Source organism: Bubalus bubalis, chromosome 23 (genome assembly GCF_019923935.1).
Source record: "Bubalus bubalis isolate 160015118507 breed Murrah chromosome 23, NDDB_SH_1, whole genome shotgun sequence".
Taxonomy (NCBI): domain Eukaryota; kingdom Metazoa; phylum Chordata; class Mammalia; order Artiodactyla; family Bovidae; genus Bubalus; species Bubalus bubalis.
The window spans coordinates 36,769,437-36,787,846 of NC_059179.1; the positions used below are offsets into that span (position 1 = coordinate 36,769,437).

The 18,410-nt window shown below is 34.9% G+C and overlaps 1 protein-coding gene across 1 annotated transcript in view; it reads left to right on the forward strand.

Annotated features, from left to right (window-relative positions):
* CCDC172 (coiled-coil domain containing 172) overlaps nt 1-16,367 on the forward strand; it is a 61,723-nt gene extending 45,356 nt beyond the window's left edge. Inside the window, exons 8-9 of the mRNA XM_006071677.4 lie at nt 15,162-15,249; nt 16,074-16,367. Coding sequence (XP_006071739.3) covers nt 15,162-15,249; nt 16,074-16,115 — 130 coding nt within the window. The 3' untranslated portion in view covers nt 16,116-16,367. The remainder of the gene's footprint in view (nt 1-15,161; nt 15,250-16,073) is intronic.
* The last annotated feature ends 2,043 nt before the right edge of the window (nt 16,368-18,410 follow it).

Below are 18,410 nucleotides of genomic sequence, written 5' to 3' on the forward strand. Positions count from 1 at the left end.
CTGGTTGGATCTCCTTGCAGTCCAAGGGACTCTCAAGAGTCTTCTCCAACACCACAGTTCAAAAGCATCAATTCTTCAGCGCTCAGCCTTCTTCACAGTCCAACTCTAACATCCATACATGACCACTGGAAAAGCCATAACCTTGACTCGACGGACCTTTGTTGGCAAAGTAATGTCTCTGCTTTTGAATATGCTATCTAGGTCATAACTTTCCTTCCAAAGAGTAAGCTTCTTTTAATTTCATGGCTGCAGTCACCATCTGCAGTGATTTTGGAGCCCAAAAAAATAAAGTCTGACACTGTTTCCACTGTTTCCCCATCTGTTTCCCATGAAGTGATGGGACCAGATGCCATGATCTTAGTTTTCTGAATATTGAGTTTTAAGCCAACTTTTTCACTCTCCTCTTTCACCTTCCTCAAGAGGCTTTTTAGTTCCTCTTCACTTTCTGCCATAAGGGTGGTGTCATCTGCATATCTTAGGTTATTGAGATTTCTCCTGGCAGTCTTGATTCCAGCTTGTGCTTCTTCCAGCCCAGCATTTCTCATGATGTACTCTGCATAGAAGTTAAATAAGCAGGGTGACTCTTACCTCATGGGACATATCTTATCCTTTAGATCTCAGTTGAACTATTTCCTCAGGGAAGGTTCCCTGTGATCTTTTTATAACCTGTTATTTTTCCTAATAACACACTGTATTTTTTCTTATCTAACACAGAATCCATTTTGTAATTATATATTTATGTGCTTTATTTTATTCATGTTTGTCTCATCACTCATCATATGCTCAATAAGGGGAAAGATCTTACCTACTTTGTTTACCATTGTATGCTAAGTGTAGCCAGTCAGTCGTGTCCGACTCTTTGCGACCCCATGGACTGTAGCCCACCAGGCTCCTCTGTCCATGGGATTCTCCAGGCAAGAATACTGGAGTGAGTTGCCATTTCCTTCTCCAGGGGAATACCTACTCTAGGCCAAGCTCTGTACAAATGTATTAGTATTAGACCATGGTATACTCATACTAATACCTTTGTACAGAGCTTGGCTTAGAGTAGGTATTGAATAAATAAATGAAGGAATAAATGAGAATAATAAATTGTGAAAGCATTCCTCTACTGTTTTCTTCTCTGTGTTCATAGAGATTATAATTCCATTATATGACTGATCGTATTCAATGATAGCTAGGTGTATCAGTCTCTCCCACTGAACTGGGAACTCCCTCTACTTCTTGTTGTTTTTCTGTCAGTGCCTGCATCTAACATAATCAAGGGCGCATAGTGTTTAATAAATATTTGTTCCAGTGAGTACATCTACATTTTAAAAACTTACTACAAAGAAGATAGAAGTTCCTCATGTATTTTCAATATTCTTTGCAAACACATGGTATATGTTAACCACTGGGATATCCACATGGAATTCTTCTTCCCGATCCTGATTGTTTTCTTTTATGTAGAAAAAACTTGACTGGTTAAACTCTCATAGCCATCCCCCCAGAACTCCTTCTTTCTTATTCTAAGGTAGAGAGGAGTGATTCAGTCTGATTGTTGAATTTGGAAGGATAAACTGAAGACCAGCTCCTTTCTTTGCCTTATCTCTTGGAGTCTGGCCTGCCTCACAGTGTGTGTTCTACTCTGCTCCTCTATCCTTTGAGTTTTACAGTGGTAGGACTTCATGGGAGAGAGCTTTTGGCATCTGCCTATAATGGTGTGAGTTAGGTTAGTCTAATTCTGGGTTCAGTGTTAGTAGTAAATCCTTTGTGTGTAGATACAAGCCACATTCTCTAGTGTCTGCTGTATTAGTAGCAAACATGACATCTTGGCTTTCCTTCTGCCTTCCTCATTTCTCAGATGCACAGAATTCAGGTAGCAAAGAATAGACCCCTTCAAACTTCCAGCACCTATTATTTGTTATTATTAATCAACACCAGGATAACCAAAATACAATTCTTCATAATGAATTTTTATTTACTCCAAATAGTAACATACCAGATGACTTGAAACATTTCGGGCTTTTTCTTACCCACAATACTTAGAATGGTTTTACATTTTTTATAATCAATGTTTGTACTGGTTTAATGCAACAGGAAGTTTGTTTCAGAAATGAAGCTGCAGAGTCAACAGCCTGGATTTTCTTTCTTAGCATTTGAAGATAGTATGGTTTTGTGAAGAGCATATTTGCAATGGAAACTGCACAAAAGTTAATATATACCTGCTGCTGAGAGACTCTAAATGCATTTATATGAAGTAATAAATCAATGCTGTTGCCTCTTCAATGAAAAAGTCATCCAGTTAAGTTAGTCATAGAGGTCACATTGATGGTCCTTAGTGCCGGGAGCCAGCGTGAGGAACTCTGCCCGTGGCAAAGGTCATGAGGAAGGAGGCTCGGCATACGCAAAGGTGGGATCGAGCCTCAGGAGTCCCCCTGGAAATTCTCGAGCATCTACCCCCAAAACCAGAGTCTGCCTACTTTACTGCTTTGTGCTCTCACCTACACATCTGACTTTATGGGGGCTGTCCCCCACCACCATTTCTCTCTCTTTCTCTGAAAAAGAGTTAATTTACAGCTCCAGTTAATAAAGTTCCTGGGTGTGACAAGAGTGTTTTAGTTCACAAACTCCTTTGGAAGTTCTCTAGCCTGCCTGAACAGGTTCTTCCAGCCACATGTGATTGTTCAGAGCCTCCCAACCGTAAGAGGCATGAGATGTTCTAAACTGTCTAAATACAGATTCCTTTGAGCGGTTAAAAGATTGATTAGAAATTGTATTGGTGAAGGGTTTTTCACTTCTTGGGCCGATGTTTGCTGCTAAGTTTCCGTATCCCTTACCTACTGTGTCCCTGGGAGTGTATTGATTAATATAATTGGTGTATCGGAATGTAAATAATAGCTTTAATGTTTGTAACCTTGGACCCTTGAGTTAATTCTTTTCTTGTTATAGCCCACCACACCTTTGCCCTATAGGAAAGCAACTTTATCTAATGCTTTTGGAGGGTGGCGCCTGACTTTAGAATAATCACCTTTAGAGAAAAAGAAGTTTTCTGAAGAAAGGATCATAAAATGTTAACAGGCCTCCTAGCCAGAAGATGATGTAAATCACCTAAACTTTTGCATATGATAAGTTTGCAGGAAGAAAGCCTGGCTTACTGCTGACTCTACCCCTTCCCCCATTATCCTCTATGCACAACTTAAGGTATAAAAACTACTTTGGAAAATAAAGTGCGGGCCTTGTTCACCAAAGCTTGGTCTCCCCATGTCGTTCTTTCTCTCACCTTCTGGCTGAATTCCCATCTGGAGCGTGGAGGCTCATCGAGCCTACTAATTTTGCCTGGGCTTCTAAGATCTGACCAGGGAGGCCTTAGTGTCTCCTCTCCTTCGGGAGAACAGGAGGACGCCTGTGGCCTACATAAGTGACGCAAATTCCTTGTCTTGGAATTTTATTGGCTTTCCACGTAAACCAAGTTATTCAGCCTCTCTTCTCCACTGAATTTTCTCACTGAGCTATCCTTATTTAATCACCCTTTATATCTTTAATTCTATCATATCCTGATCACTGAAGCCGTCTCCCCTTTGAATTCCTTGGATCCACCTGGGCTGGACCCCAGCACCTTAGATTTATAGGAAGGTATAAGCACATGATGATGTTAGAATACTTCTAACCTCTCTGAAAGATACACAGATAAATATGTATATTTACATATGTATATATTTTTTATTTTACCAAATATGAATAGTTTTAAATTATGAGAGTAGACTATGTTGATTAAATAAAACAAATTTAGACATTTCAAAAATGTAAAACATCAGTCTCCTCTCTCATGTCTTGTTAAAAGTTTGACATGTATCCTGTCAGAGTTTATAGTCTGTGTGTGTGTATGCGCACACATGGGCATTTAACATTGGTCTGTAGTTTACTTATTACTTAGAAAACAGATATTTCTCATTAATACGTACTGATCAACTTGATTCTTTTTAATGCTGATGTATAAAGATGCCATATTTTGTAAGCTTCCTCCCATTGATGGATGGGAGGAAGTTCTTAAATATTCATAATTAGAAGCATTTTTATAAATGTATCCTTAAATACTGTGGAAGTGTTTCTGTAACATCATTTAGCAGAGTAATAAGAATTGTTATCTAGTCTATATTGAGGAAATAATGCACATTTACATTGCAATACTCTTGATTATCACAGTAATAAACTCCAAGTAGGTGTAACAAAATCTCAGTTCTAAAGTTTCTAGAAAATACTAGTCAAAAATTAGATATCTGTAGCCAACCCCTATCATCTCTTTAGTTTTTAACATTTATAAAATATGAAAATCCTCATTTAATTCCAGGATCATTCTTAGCTATGTATTTTGTTGAATATTTCTGTTGACTCTGCATTTTTCTGGTCAAACTTCATCATTTATTCACTAGCAGAAGTGCCTTTACAGCATTGATTATGTAGCCTTCAAGCTAATAGAAATCCCCTGTTTCGTGAATTCCTGGCACACACAGTAGTTATTAAAACTTCAAGTAAATACAAGGGAAATTTTTATGGTAGAAGTCAGTTGATTATTTTAAATGTTATATTCTGATATAAATGTGCCTGTTTGTAAATGTCCCAAACTTTGAAATAATTTTGCTTATTATATGAACCATATATAATATTAATCATTTCCAAAGTTCATTTGTCCCTTTGATACCATAGTGCACATTTTTTTTTTCACTTTCACATGTTTATCTTTAGAAACAACCCCTTTTGGTTGTGGGATGGGGAAGGTGATAGAAAATACCTGGTGAAAGGCAATGCCTAATCCACCCAAACCAGGATTTGTAGTAATGGAGGTGCTGGTAGCACGCCTCTCTTTTACTTCCTTCTCAGTAGGTCTCATCAGTTCAGCCTTACCCACCTGTGAAGGTTCCTACCTGTCTGCTGATGGCCTGGACTGAAGGAATGCATAATTAGAAAACTGAAATTCTACTTTCATAGAATGAACTTTGAAACCCATGCTCATAAATAAATAGTGTATGAAAGAGCATGACATATATATCTTTAAAATGGAGTATTTTGTGTTTAAATGGCACTGAAATAATTTTCATATGAATTACTATAGAGAAATGATATTAAGAATGTCACACCGTGAAAAACTAGTGAAAAGTAGTAAGGATTGCTTATTAAACCTCTAGTGTGATTAAGGTAACCGAAAAGTGTAAGATTCATAGTCTTAACATGTTAGGTCTAAAATTCCATGTGTCAGAAATGGCATCCACATGGAATGATAATCTGAGAGAAATTTGTAGTACTTATGATGAACAAAGGGTAACAGTTTATCAAAAATTAACAGATAAAAAGTCAGCAAGAAAACACTAAAAATCAGTAGTTTTTAAGTTATGTATTTATCCAACAAGCATGTATTAAACACTTGCTTTTCCCATACACTTTGCAAGTTACAGGGATACCAAAGTGAATAAGACAAGGTAATTCAGTTATACATCTTATTATTTAAGTGCAGATTAAAACTACTGAATATCAATTTTTTATCAAATTTTGAAAGATATACTTAGATGACCATACTGAAAATTGGCCACAGTATGGTACAGAGATAATTTACTCATTGCTGTGGCAGTATACATTGCTTGTATTTGGAATGCAATTTGATGTATATTGCTTGTATTTGGAATGCAGTTTGATGTATACAAGTTATTGTAAGCATCTTTAAAATGTTTATGCCATGTAAAGCAGTAATTTCACTTAGCTGTATCCCAAGGGAAATAATCCAAAGCACAGAGGAAGCTTTATGAACAAAGGTGTTCATAGAAATTTATTTGTGGTAGAAAAAAAGAGGAAGAACTTAAATGCTGTACTATAAATGAATGATTAAATTAACTCTGTTATAGCCACTTAAACTACTATATATTTATCTTAAATGGTATTAATTGGCAAATGTAATTAACTGGGGGAAATATATATGACAGTATAAGGCAAAAGAAAGAACTAGAAGGCAAGATTACATAATCAATATCATATGGAAGCAAAAGACCTGAGATGAAGCATACCTACATTTTAATCTCATTGAATTTGTGTACTAGGACTTTGGGTGAAAATTGTCCTTCTTTCTAATTAAATAGTATTTGTTTATATTTCTATAACTAAAGAGTGTTCTTTTAGTTAAGGCTTCTCCATGGCACTAAGAGGTAACTGAAAAAAAATGCAATGGTGCAAGAAATTATAAAAATACATGGAACATACATTTTGCTAAACTATCAATGTTGGCCCATCCTCATCAATATCTGATGATTCAGAGAAAGGAGATAGTAACCAGTGCAAACTGCCCTTAGTTACTGTGCAGTAGGTGAAGGAAGCTTTTCTTGACTCCTATAGGCAATCAGTCTATGCACTGAAGCATGAGATCTGCTTACCATTATATAGCTCCAGCCTAGCTGCAAATACATAAATATTCATACCGTTAGCATCCAGCCTCCTTTAAAGCTAGCAACAGTAATCTTTCCTTTAAGTGAGATCTAAATTCTACAACTTGGTTATATGCTGAATGGTGAAATGCTTCCTATAATTCATCTTAAATGCCATCCTTAATTTCAGTAGTCTCTCCTCCTCCTTGTTAGCTAACTAAAATGGAAACCAATCACCACCCAATTCTGATGGGCATGAGAGCTCTGACCAAACCATTTGAACTGAAAGGTGAAAAAGGGCAAGTATTGATGGCATAGTGGGAAGAATGATCCCTACCGTTGTATGTATTTGAAAAGAGATATATATATATATATCCTGAAAGATGATGCTGTGAAAGTGCTGCACTCAATACGCCAGCAAATTTGGAAAACTCAGCAGTGGCCACAGGACTGGAAAAGGTCAGTTTTCATTCCAATCCCAAAGGCAATGCCAAAGAATGCCCAAACTACCACACAATTGCACTCATCTCACACGCTAGTAAACTAATGCTCAAAATTCTCCAAGCCAGGCTTCAGCAGTATGTGAACCGTGAACTTCCTGATGTTCAAGCTGGTATTAGAAAAGGCAGAGGAACCAGAGATCAAATTGCCAGCATCCACTGGATCATGGAAAAAGCAAGAGAGTTCCAGAAAAACATCTATTTCTGCTTTATTGACTATGCCAAAGCCTTTGCCTGTGTGGATCACAATAAACTGTGGAAAATTCTGAAAGAGATGGGAATACCAGACCACCTGATCTGTCTCTTGAGAAATTTGTATGCAGGTCAAGAAGCAACAGTTAGAACTGGACATGGAACAACAGACTAGTTCCAAATAGGAAAAGGAGTTCGTCAAGGCTGTATATTGTCACCCTGTTTATTTAACTTCTATGCAGAGTACATCATGAGAAACACTGGACTGGAAGAAACACAAGCTGGAATCAAGATTGCCGGGAGAAATCTCAATAACCGCAGATATGCAGATGACACCACCCTTATGGCAGAAAGTGAAGAGGAACTAAAAAGCCTCTTGATGAAAGTGAAAGTGGAGAGTGAAAAAGTTGGCTTAAAGCTCAACATTCAGAAAACGAAGACCATGGCATCCGGTCCCACCACTTCATGGGAAATAGATGGGGAAACAGTGGAAACAGTGTCAGACTTTATTTTTCGGGGCTCCAAAATCACTGCAGATGGTGACTGCAGCCATGAAATTAAAAGATGCTTACTCCTTGGAAGGAAAGTTATGACCAACCTAGATAGCATATTCAAAAGCAGACACATTACTTTGCCAACAAAGGTTCGTCTAGTCAAGGCTATGGTTTTTCCTGTGGTCATGTATGGATGTGAGAGTTGGACTGTGAAGAAGGCTGAGCACCGAAGAATTGATGCTTTTGAACTGTGGTGTTGGAGAAGACTCTTGAGAGTCCCTTGGACTGCAAGGAGATCCAACCAGTGCATTCTGAAGGAGATCAGCCCTGGGATTTCTTTGGAAGAATGATGCTGAAGCTGAAACTCCAGTACTTTGGCCACCTCATGCGAAGAGTTGACTCATTGGAAAAGACTCTGATGCTGGGAGGGATTGGGGGCAGGAGGAGAAGGGGACGACAGAGGATGAGATGGCTGGATGGCATCACTGACTTGATGGACGTGAGTCTGGGTGAACTCCGGGAGTTGGTGATGGACAGGGAGGCCTGGTGTGCTGCGATTCATGGGGTGGCAAAGAGTCGGACACGACTGAGCAACTGACTGATACATTAAAATGAACACTGTATAACAGCATCTATGGTATATTGTTCCTCTCTGTTTAACTTTACACTTACTTTTAAAAAATATTTTTTGCAAGGAATTTTATGCTTGTGTAAACATCTAATGCTCCAAATCATTAACTTTTTCTCTCTTTGCAACTTGAGCATTCCTTCAGAATTCTTATTCACTATTAAATTCCTACAAGTTCAGAACACAGTGAACTTCATATATATTAGGTATTGTTTCTCAATCCATTCTTATCACTATTGTGTTTTTTTCCCTATCTAGGTGTTAGTTCTCAAGTACAATAATATAGTGAGGACCTGTGAACTAGGCTAAAACATTACCAGTATCTTGCTATGGGATCCTCCATTAACCCACACTCCCTTCTTTACCTCAGATATAATTGCTGTCCTAGAGTGTTTCATTGGGGTGTGTGTGTGTGTGTGTGTGTGTGGTATGACTTACTTAATTCATTCCTTGCTTATATATAATTTTCTTTGTTACTTTATGATTTACTAACTTTATGTCATATATTCATATATGTAATCTACCTGTCATTTATATGCCTGCCAAAACAAAATATTGGTTATTTTTGCTTGTTTTTGAGTTATATAAAAAGGGTATCGTTCTGTTCGGGACTTGCTTTTTATTCACTTGTTTCTAAAGTTCATCCATGTTGTTGAGTATAGATATGTGAATATGCTTTTTCTCTTTTTAATGCACATTTGAGTTTTCAGTTTTTGTTGTTGCACACAGTGCTGTTTTGATCATCCTGGTGCACACTGCAAGAGTTTCTGTAGGATATATGCCTGATGAATTGCTGAATAAGACATGTAAATGTTGAACTTCACAAGGTGGCCACAAGCTTTCTGTCAAAGTGATTAAACCAGTTTATATACTTCCATTGGCACATTACCAAATTCCCCAGTGATCTATATTCTCTTAAATGCTATATTTTCAGACTTCTTATGCATTAAAAATCTCTGTCCCAACTTATGAAGTTTTTTGTTTGTTTTTGGTTTTCTTCATACTGTTGTGCTTGGGTACATTTCTTTCTTTTACGGTGGCTGAAATTATCAGTCATTTCTTTTTGTGGTTATCATTTTTGTGTCTTGTTTAAGAACTCTTTCCCTACCTTAGATCAGAAGGTTATTCTCCTGTATTTTCTTTAATAATGTTTAAGGTTTGTGTTTCACATTTAGGTCTTTAGTTTATTTGGAACTAATTTTTGCTTACATTCCACAGTAAGATATAGCTTTATTTTTCTCCATTTATTGAGTAGTTTCTCCTTTCTCTAGTGATCTGCAAAACCACATCTTTTATTTAAAAATAATAATCAGAATAACATTTGTGAATCTATTTTAAGATTCTGTTTTCTATTCTGCTAAATTGGTCAATATTCATTTCTTTCACAACTGTCTTAATTATTGTTAAATGCACGCTATTAACTTTTAACTACTTAATTACTGTTACTTTATAACGAATCTTAATCTAAAGCAGAACACTTCCCTTTATACTTCTTTGTCTTCATCAAGAATATCTTGGCTGTACTTGACCCTTTGCTATTTTATGTACATTTCCGAATCAGCTTAAATCCATGAAAATCTTTTATGATTCCACTCATCCTACAGTCTCTTTTGAGGGATTTTACATCTTTATTAAGCTGAGATTTCTCATCTGGAAACTTAGAATATACTGGTTTTTTTGTCTTAATCTTTTAATAAAAATCTTTTGTGAGTTTTATTTTTAGATACCTTGTAGTTTTAAATGTAAATTTTTAATGACATCAGTATTCTCTTTATTGCTGGTGCATAGAAATATAACAGATTTTTGTATGTTGATTTTTTGGCCACTGTCTTTGTTAAACTCTATTTTTTTAAGTTTTATTATAGAAGATTTAGAGCACATACAAAAGTAAAAAAGTAAAATATAGTGAATCCTAGATACTTATCACTTAACTTTCAGTTCAGTTCAGTTGCTCAGTCATGTCTGAATTTTTGTGACCCCATGAACTGCAGCACACCAGGCCTCCTTGTCCATCACCAACTCCAGAGTATACTCAAACTCATGTCCATTGAGTTGGTGATGCCATCCAACCATTTCATCCTCTGCAGTTGTCCCCTTCTCCTCCTGCCTTCAGTCTTTCCCAGCATCAGGGTCTTTTCAAATGAGTCAGTTCTTTGCATCAGGTGGCCAAAATATTGGACTTTGAGCTTTAGCATCAGTCCTTCCAGTGAACACCCAGGACTGATCTCCTTTAGGATGGACTGGTTGGATCTCCTTGCAGTCCAAGGGACTCTCAAAAGTCTTCTCCAGCACCACAGTTCAAAAACATCAATTCTTCAGCACTCAGCTTTCTTTATGGTCCAACTCTCACATCCATACATGACTACTGGAAAAACCATAGCCTTGACTAGACAGACCTTTGTTGGCAAAGTAATGTCTCTACTTTTTAGTATGCTGGCTAGGTTGGTCATAGCTTTTCTTCGAAGGAGCAAGATTTTTTAATTTCATGGCTGCAGTCACCGTCTGCAGTGATTTTGGAGCCCCCAAAAATAAAGTCTGTCACTGTTTCCCCATCTACTTGCCATGAAGTGATGGGACTGGATGCCATGATCTTAGTTTTCTGAATGTTGAGCTTTAAGCCAACTTTTTCACTCTTCTCTTTCACTTTCATCAAGAGGCTCTTTAGTTCTTCACTTTCTGCCATGAGGGTGGTATCATCTGCATATTTGAGGTTATTGATATTTCTTCCAGCAGTCTTGATTCCAGCTTGTGCTTCATCCATCCCAGCATTTCTCATGATGTACTCATGTAAGTTAAATAAGCAGGGTAACAATATACAGCCTTGACATACTCCTTTCCTGATTTGGAACCAGTCAGTTGTTCCATGTCCAGTTCTAACTGTTGCTTCTTGACCTGCATACATATTTCTCAGGAGGCAGGTCAGGTGGTCTTAACAGGTGGTCACTTTAAGAGTTATCAATTTGTATTACTTGAATTACTTGAAACATATCATACATATTATTATCTTATTATGTCTGTAAAAAAGTACTTTAAAAATATAACTAAAATCCATTATTAGACATAAGGTAATTGACAACAAATAATGATTCATCAAATATTGTCAATGTTCAAATTTCCAATTATTTATAAATGTCATTATTTTGTCTGTGTGAATAAGTTCCAAATAAGGTCCACACATGACAAGCAGCTGATATTTTAAATCTCTTTTAATCTAAAAGCTTCCTCTACTTAAAAAAATTTTTTTGACATATAATTGGTTAGTGATGTTGTGCATCTTCTCATTTCCCTGTTAAGCCATTCGTATGTCTTCTTTGGAAAAAATGTCTGTTCAAATCCTCTGCCCATTTTTTAATCAAGTTGTTCAAGAGTGTAAGCCATTGTAGCTGCTGCTGCTGCTGCTGCGTCGCTTCAGTCGTGTCCGACTCGGTGCGACCCCATAGACGGCAGCCCACCAGGCTCCGCCGTCCCTGGCATTCTCTAGGCAAGATCACTGGAGTGGGTTGCCATTTCCTTCTCCAATGCATGAAACTGAAAAGTGAAAGTGAAGTCGCTCAGTCATGTCTGACCCTCAGCGACCCCATGGACTGCAGCCCACCAGGCTCCTCCATCCATGGGGTTTTCCAGGCAAGAGTACTGGAGTGGGGTGCCATCGCCTTCTCCGAAGCCATTGTAGAATGTCTCTCAATTTAGACTCATTTGTTCCTTAGAGATTAGATTCAGGTTAAATAATTTGGGACAAGAATAATATATAAGTAAGGTTGTGTCCTCAGAACATTGTGTCAGAAGGCATATAATGCCAGTTTTGTTTCATTTTCAGTTATGTTAGGTTTGATCGCTTAGGTAAGATTGTGTCTGCCAGGTTACTCCAATGAGAAAATAGTCTTTTCCATGGATATTTACTAAATGATATAGGGGATGACTCAGACCTTGTGCAATGCCTTTTTCCCAGTAACTTTTCATGCAGTCATTTTAGCGTCCACTAATGATGCTTCCCGAGTCAATTATTACATAGGTGGTTGGAAAGTGGCAACTTTCTAATATTGGAATTCCTGTTCATTTGTTAGCTAGTAAAATTCTGGGGGAAAAAAGACAGAAGTTCCTCTTCTTGTTACCCCATTCTTTTAATTTCTCCTTTTTAGGGTTTTCTGTGGACTCATGAATTTCTTTTTATGTCAGGTGTTATAAATACATTATTGTCATTATTTTTGATGCTCAAATTGTCCCAGATTTTGATATAGGCAGCCCCTTGAACTAAATGTCTGTGTCTTTTGACATGTTACCATTAGTTTTTGGTCGATTTCCTTCCTTCTTGTGCAACAAACTATTCTAGGCTCACCTTGAATATTACCTACCTCAGCCCTGGGACAAATTATTTCAAGGAGTCCTGGTATCTTTTGTTGGTACTGGTTTTAGAAACTAAGATTAGCATGCTAGATGTGCTCATTACTACTGGGTGTTGCTTCCAAGTACTTTAAATGGACAGAAATAAAAATGCCATTTTTTTTTAAATCATAAATTTTTATACTGATTTCTTCCATTCAAAACCAAAATGACAGTTTTTTTTTCCTCCATCCATTTTCTATGTACATCTTCCTTTTCCTAGTGAAAACTCTGGTTTGTAACAATATCAATGTAATTATCCATTTCTTATAACTTTCTAAAATAATTTTAGAATAACTAGCTGTGTACCCTCACTAACAACAAAAGTAGTAAAATTTAAGATTCCTTTGTAATTCTTACTGCCTTACAACATATCTCACTGAAGGTATATAGACTACTATTTTTGAAAATTACTTGAGTTCTTTTTAATTTTTATCTGTGATTATTAGTTTGAAAAACTAATTTTCTAAATTTTTCTAAAAAAACTAGATTTATTCTGTTTGCGTTTAATTCAGCTGTCATTTTGTGTTAAACTTTATGGTTCTTTTTCTCAACTTTATTTAATTTTATTTGTCAAGTATATAAATAATCATCATAGTTCAAAAGTCAAAAGTGTATAAAAAGAGATACACGCAGATGAGTTTCATTTTATTCCTTATTATTGCACCCCATTTTCACTCACTGTTATAGGTGATCAACTTTGTTAGTTTCTGCTTCATCTTTCTGTGTTTCTTTTTATCTTCATTTTTTATACTATATAATACTCCATTATATGGATGTGCTATAGTTTATTCAACCCATCTCTTAAGAATGGACATAGGTTGTTTACAGTGTTTGGTGATTACAAATAATAATGCAGTAATAACTTTGTGCATATATTGTTTTGTACTTACAGGGTGTATTACTGGTGGTGAATGGTGAAGTCAAAGGAAAAATTTAAATGTAGTTTTGTTAGATACTACCAAATTCTTCTCCTTTGAAGTTTAACCATTTTAAATTCCCCTATCAATGTTTGAGTTCACATGTTTACCCACAGCTTATGAAAAAAAAAAGTGCCATCAAGTTTTTGGAGTTTTACCAATCTGATAGATGAGACATGATATCCCTGTGTAGTAAACTTTCAAGTCTTTATTATGAGTAATACTGAGCACTTTTCATATGTTTAGGGATGATTTTTATACTTTTTCTGTGAACTCACTTTTTATGACTTCCGCATTTTTTAATCAGCCTTTTGGTCTTTTTTCCCCTTGATTATAAATTTCCTTTACATATTAGAGAGATTAGACTTTTATCAGTGATATATGTGGCAAGTATTTTCTTTAAGATTGTCATTCATCTTTCTACTCTACTCATGTGTTTTGCTGTTAAGTTTTAAAAAAAATTGAATACTCTTATATTTCATTTATATTTTGAATCATAGTGAGAAAGTTCTTAAACACTATCAACTTATAAAGGAATTTCCCTGTTCTTTCACTTTCACTTTGTCCTTACATAGTTTTATTATTTTTGCACTTAAATCTTTGATCCAGTTAGAGTGTATTTTGATATGTGCTGTGAGATAAAGAGGCAGTTTTAGCTTTGACAGTCCATTTATTGTCACATAGCAGATAGCTCTCTAGTTATTCTAACACAGCTTATTAAAAAGTCCATCTTCTTTTCTTTTTACAGTGATTTTAGGTGGCTTTTTTAGCATATGCTAAATGTCCATTTGTTTCTTAAGCTACTTCTATCTTCTGTGTCCCACTGGTCTATTTATATGTCAGTACTACACTTTTTTAATTATGAAGGAGTGATGGTATGATCTAGTATCTCATAGAGCTAGTTATCCTTCTTTGTTTTCTCTTTTTATTAGAACTTTCTTGAAAAAAAATTCAAGATTTTTTCTAGACTGTACTCTTCTTTTAATATATGAACTTTAGAATCAATGCACCCAGCACCAGGGGAAAAAGTATTAGTAGTTTTTCTTAGGATCAAGTAAAATTTTATTTAACTGGGGATAGTAACCATTTTTCTGATGTCCTATTCATGGAAAAACCCTGAAGGAGAAAATGGCAACCCACTCCAGGATTCTTATCTGAAAAAATCCCATGGACAGAGGAGCCTTGTGGGCTACAGTCCAAAGGGTTACAAAGTCAGATGCAACTGAGCAACTAAGCAACTAAGCAAGCCATCCATAAGAAATTCAAGTTAGTTATTTGACAAGTTAGTTGGTGACAATGAAGGCTATTTATTTTTGTTTGCTAATTTTATATCTTGTCACCCTACTGAATTGTTTTATTATTTGAGTTGGTTTTATCAATGATTCTTGGGTTTTCAAAGTATGTTTTTAAATCACCTGAAAATTAGGTAGCTTTATTTCTTCTTTCATCTTTCAGATTCTTATTCCTTTAATTATTTTTGCTAGACTAATTTTAATGGCTAGAATTATAGAAAATTAAAATCTCTTTCCAAATTCTTTAATGTTAACTTAAAATTGTGATGAAAGAAGCTACAAATCTGCCACTATTCATTTAATAAAGAATTATTATAAAATTTATTGCTGAACTAATTACTTAAGTGAATTTTTCCTTTAAAACAGACTTAAAAAAGAATTAGAACTTTATAAGGAAGATGACATGCAAAGTGTTCATGATGCTCTCCAAACAGAAATAGAATTTTTGGAGTTGGTAAGCCATCACTGATTGTTTAACTTTTGTTTAGCATTTTTTTTTTTTTACCTATTGATAAGAATGTTTTTACTGTAATAAATTTCATGAAATTAATGTTCTGCCCTTCACATGGGTTTGCACTAGATACAAAAAACAAAACAGCAACAAGCAAAACTAAAGTAAAAATATGAACCTGTGAAATGTTTTGAGTCTTGGAGAATTGATGCTGCATAAGGCAAGTTATATTTAAAGAGAATATAAATTAAAAAAAATTTAAACCTGACCTCACAACATCCCCTTGACTGAAACTGTTATTAGAGGATTAATGCACTGAAGAAGTTTAACTATCATAATGCTTAAAAGCTTTTTGTTTTTCTTAGGAATAAATTATACTTCTATTATATTTGACCCTAAAACTTTCTTATTACAGATTTTTATGATTTCAAGAATTTTGGATCAATTATTGGAAACCTATTTTCAGATTGTGTGGGAACACTTCGAATTGCTTTTAACCTCTTTGGTTGTTTATAAAATGAACAAGTATTTGTCATGCTCTATTTTAATAGAGGACATATATAGCTAGCTTTAAAGCAAGTTAAAATATAGTTTTAATTTAATACACTTTGTTTTCTTTCATATTTATTTTCCAGAAACATTTTCTTGTTCAAAATTTTCCAGTAGATTGTGTTAGGAGTTATATTTTATAGGATTTATATCTTTATTAAAACTTTCAGTAGTAAAATTTAGAAATGCCCAGTTGTGCTAAATTTACATGAATTTTATGTAATTCTTTTATTAAGAATTTCATTTGTTTCATGAAAAATTGTATGTTTTTGTTTCAGACATTGGCACAGAAAGATCATCAGGAAACAAATAACTTGTAAAGAATTGATCAACTATCTAAGATTTGGTCAAAGCATCTTAGTGTCAGATCTTTGTGGTAGATACATGAATGATACCCATTACAACAGATTGTTGTGGAAAACTTGAGGTTAAAAATATTTAGAGTTGTTTGATATCTAGAACTGATATATTAGAACTCTAAAATATAAGTTCTGGTCTTGTTACCTACTGAAACTTAAGGGTTTTTATGTGGTTTGATTGTGTTTCTAAAGGAATTAAAAAGAAGAAACAGATATTGTGTTCTCAGATTTTTTATTCACCCTGACCCTTAAGCTGATTTGTACTTTCTGATGTTATTCATTCTTTGTTTGCAGCTTACCTTGAATCAAATCAAACACATATAGGTGGAAAAACTCAGATTATAGACCCAATTTTTGTCAGTGGCATTTGCACCAGCGAAGATGTTTACTTTGATTTTAATCCTTTGTAATCACAAGGTGATGTCTTTTGACAGAGGCCTTCTGAGGCCTTTCACCTTGAGTAGCCAGCTTTCTCCACTTTTCTCTAAATATATCTATAGATTTGAGTCTGGGGCACCTGCAGCCACTTTCCAGCACTTTGTCCTGCCAGTTTTATTCCTAATGCCAGTGTTGGTTAGAATGAACTAAGTCGTTTACTTGGGAAGTAACCAAGTCTTCTTGGTTGTTTCTTGGATGTTTCTTGGCCATCCAAATGTTTCTTGGATGGCCATAGTCTTCTTTTGCCCATCAGGATTCACTTTTGCTGGTGTCCTAAAATATTGAAACTGAAAACAGTGTACTTATGTTTGGATCTACCTTGGTACTGTCACTAAATTTCCAACATCAGATATCTTTCTGCTGTTGGAAGTCCTAACTAGGAAGAAAGGTATGTTTTCATCAGTTTCTTTAAAAATTTTAAATTATTTAAAAAAAAACAAAAACTTTGGAGTTTATTTACAACATTGTGTTAGTTTCGGGTGCACAATAAAGTGACTCAGTTAAACATATACACATATTCATCGTATCAGATTCTTTTCTTGTATAGGCTGTCACAGAATATTGAGTAGCATTCCTTGTGCTATACAGTAGGTCCTTGATGGTTATCTCTTTTATATACAGTAATGTGTGTTTGCTAATCCCAAGCTCCTGATTTATCCCTTCCCTCCATGTTTCCCATTGTGTAACCATAGTTTGTTTTTGATATTTGTATGTATTTTCATGTATAACTCAAGACTATATATTTGTGGTGGGAAGAAAGAAGGAAGCAGGAATAAACAAAGAGGAAGAAATAAAAGGATATTTATTACATTCTCTTTTTTTACCTAGTTGGAACTATCAGAATTAGAAGTCATATGTCATAAGTACAAATTACAAATATTATACAGGCTTCTGCAGTTCTGCCTGTGGTTATCATTCACTGTATCGATCTACATATAGCAATATAATCATGGCACAAAAAAAAAGTATATTGAAACTGTTCAACAAGGCCCTAAATTGTGGTTGGTGGGGAGGGAAACAAAATCTATTTAAAGATATATCTCAAAGTACTGAATGCAAATGTTTTGTGATTGTAGTTGAATTAGTTTGATATCAAATATGAGATGTTTACAAATGTCTTAGATATATTGATATTAAGGTAGTATTGTTTCAAATCAAATCTTATTTGGGCATAACTTTTTGTATAGGTTGCTTTATATCCTTATTTTTTTTTTAAGTAGCAAAGTTAAAACTCTCCTTTGAGATGTGTAGCAGTTGCCAACTGTTTAAGTAATTTGCATATTTAGAAGTTATTTTTATTTTGATTCTTTAAATATTTAATAGTAAATTACTTTTGCTTAAGAAGAAAAAAAAGTAATGGTACCAGGGAATTGCAGTCTATTTTATATGCAAATATAGAGTGGGAAGTGGTTACTGGGATTAGTCATAACTTCAGTTCTGTCTTATTTTAGTCCATTTATCTAACCACATTCTAAGTTCTGAGTCTTGTGAATATTTATTATTAAATGTGTATCATATCATTAATATGCAGGGTAAGTTTACATGTAAAGCCTTTTTATCAGTGATTTTTGTTCATTATTGATTTTGTAGCTAAAATATTAATGTGAAGTAGAGATCTGTCTATTATTTATATAACTTACACAGAATGGCATATATGCAGAATAAACTTACTGATGTAAAAATCTTTTCATGAATGTGTATATGGACTATCTAGATTGAATATTCAGTAATGGAGTCAGAATTCATATGAACTGAATTTAAGACAAATGGAAGGCTCAGAACATATTTTCATTATTTCAGAATGTTTAAAATGAATAT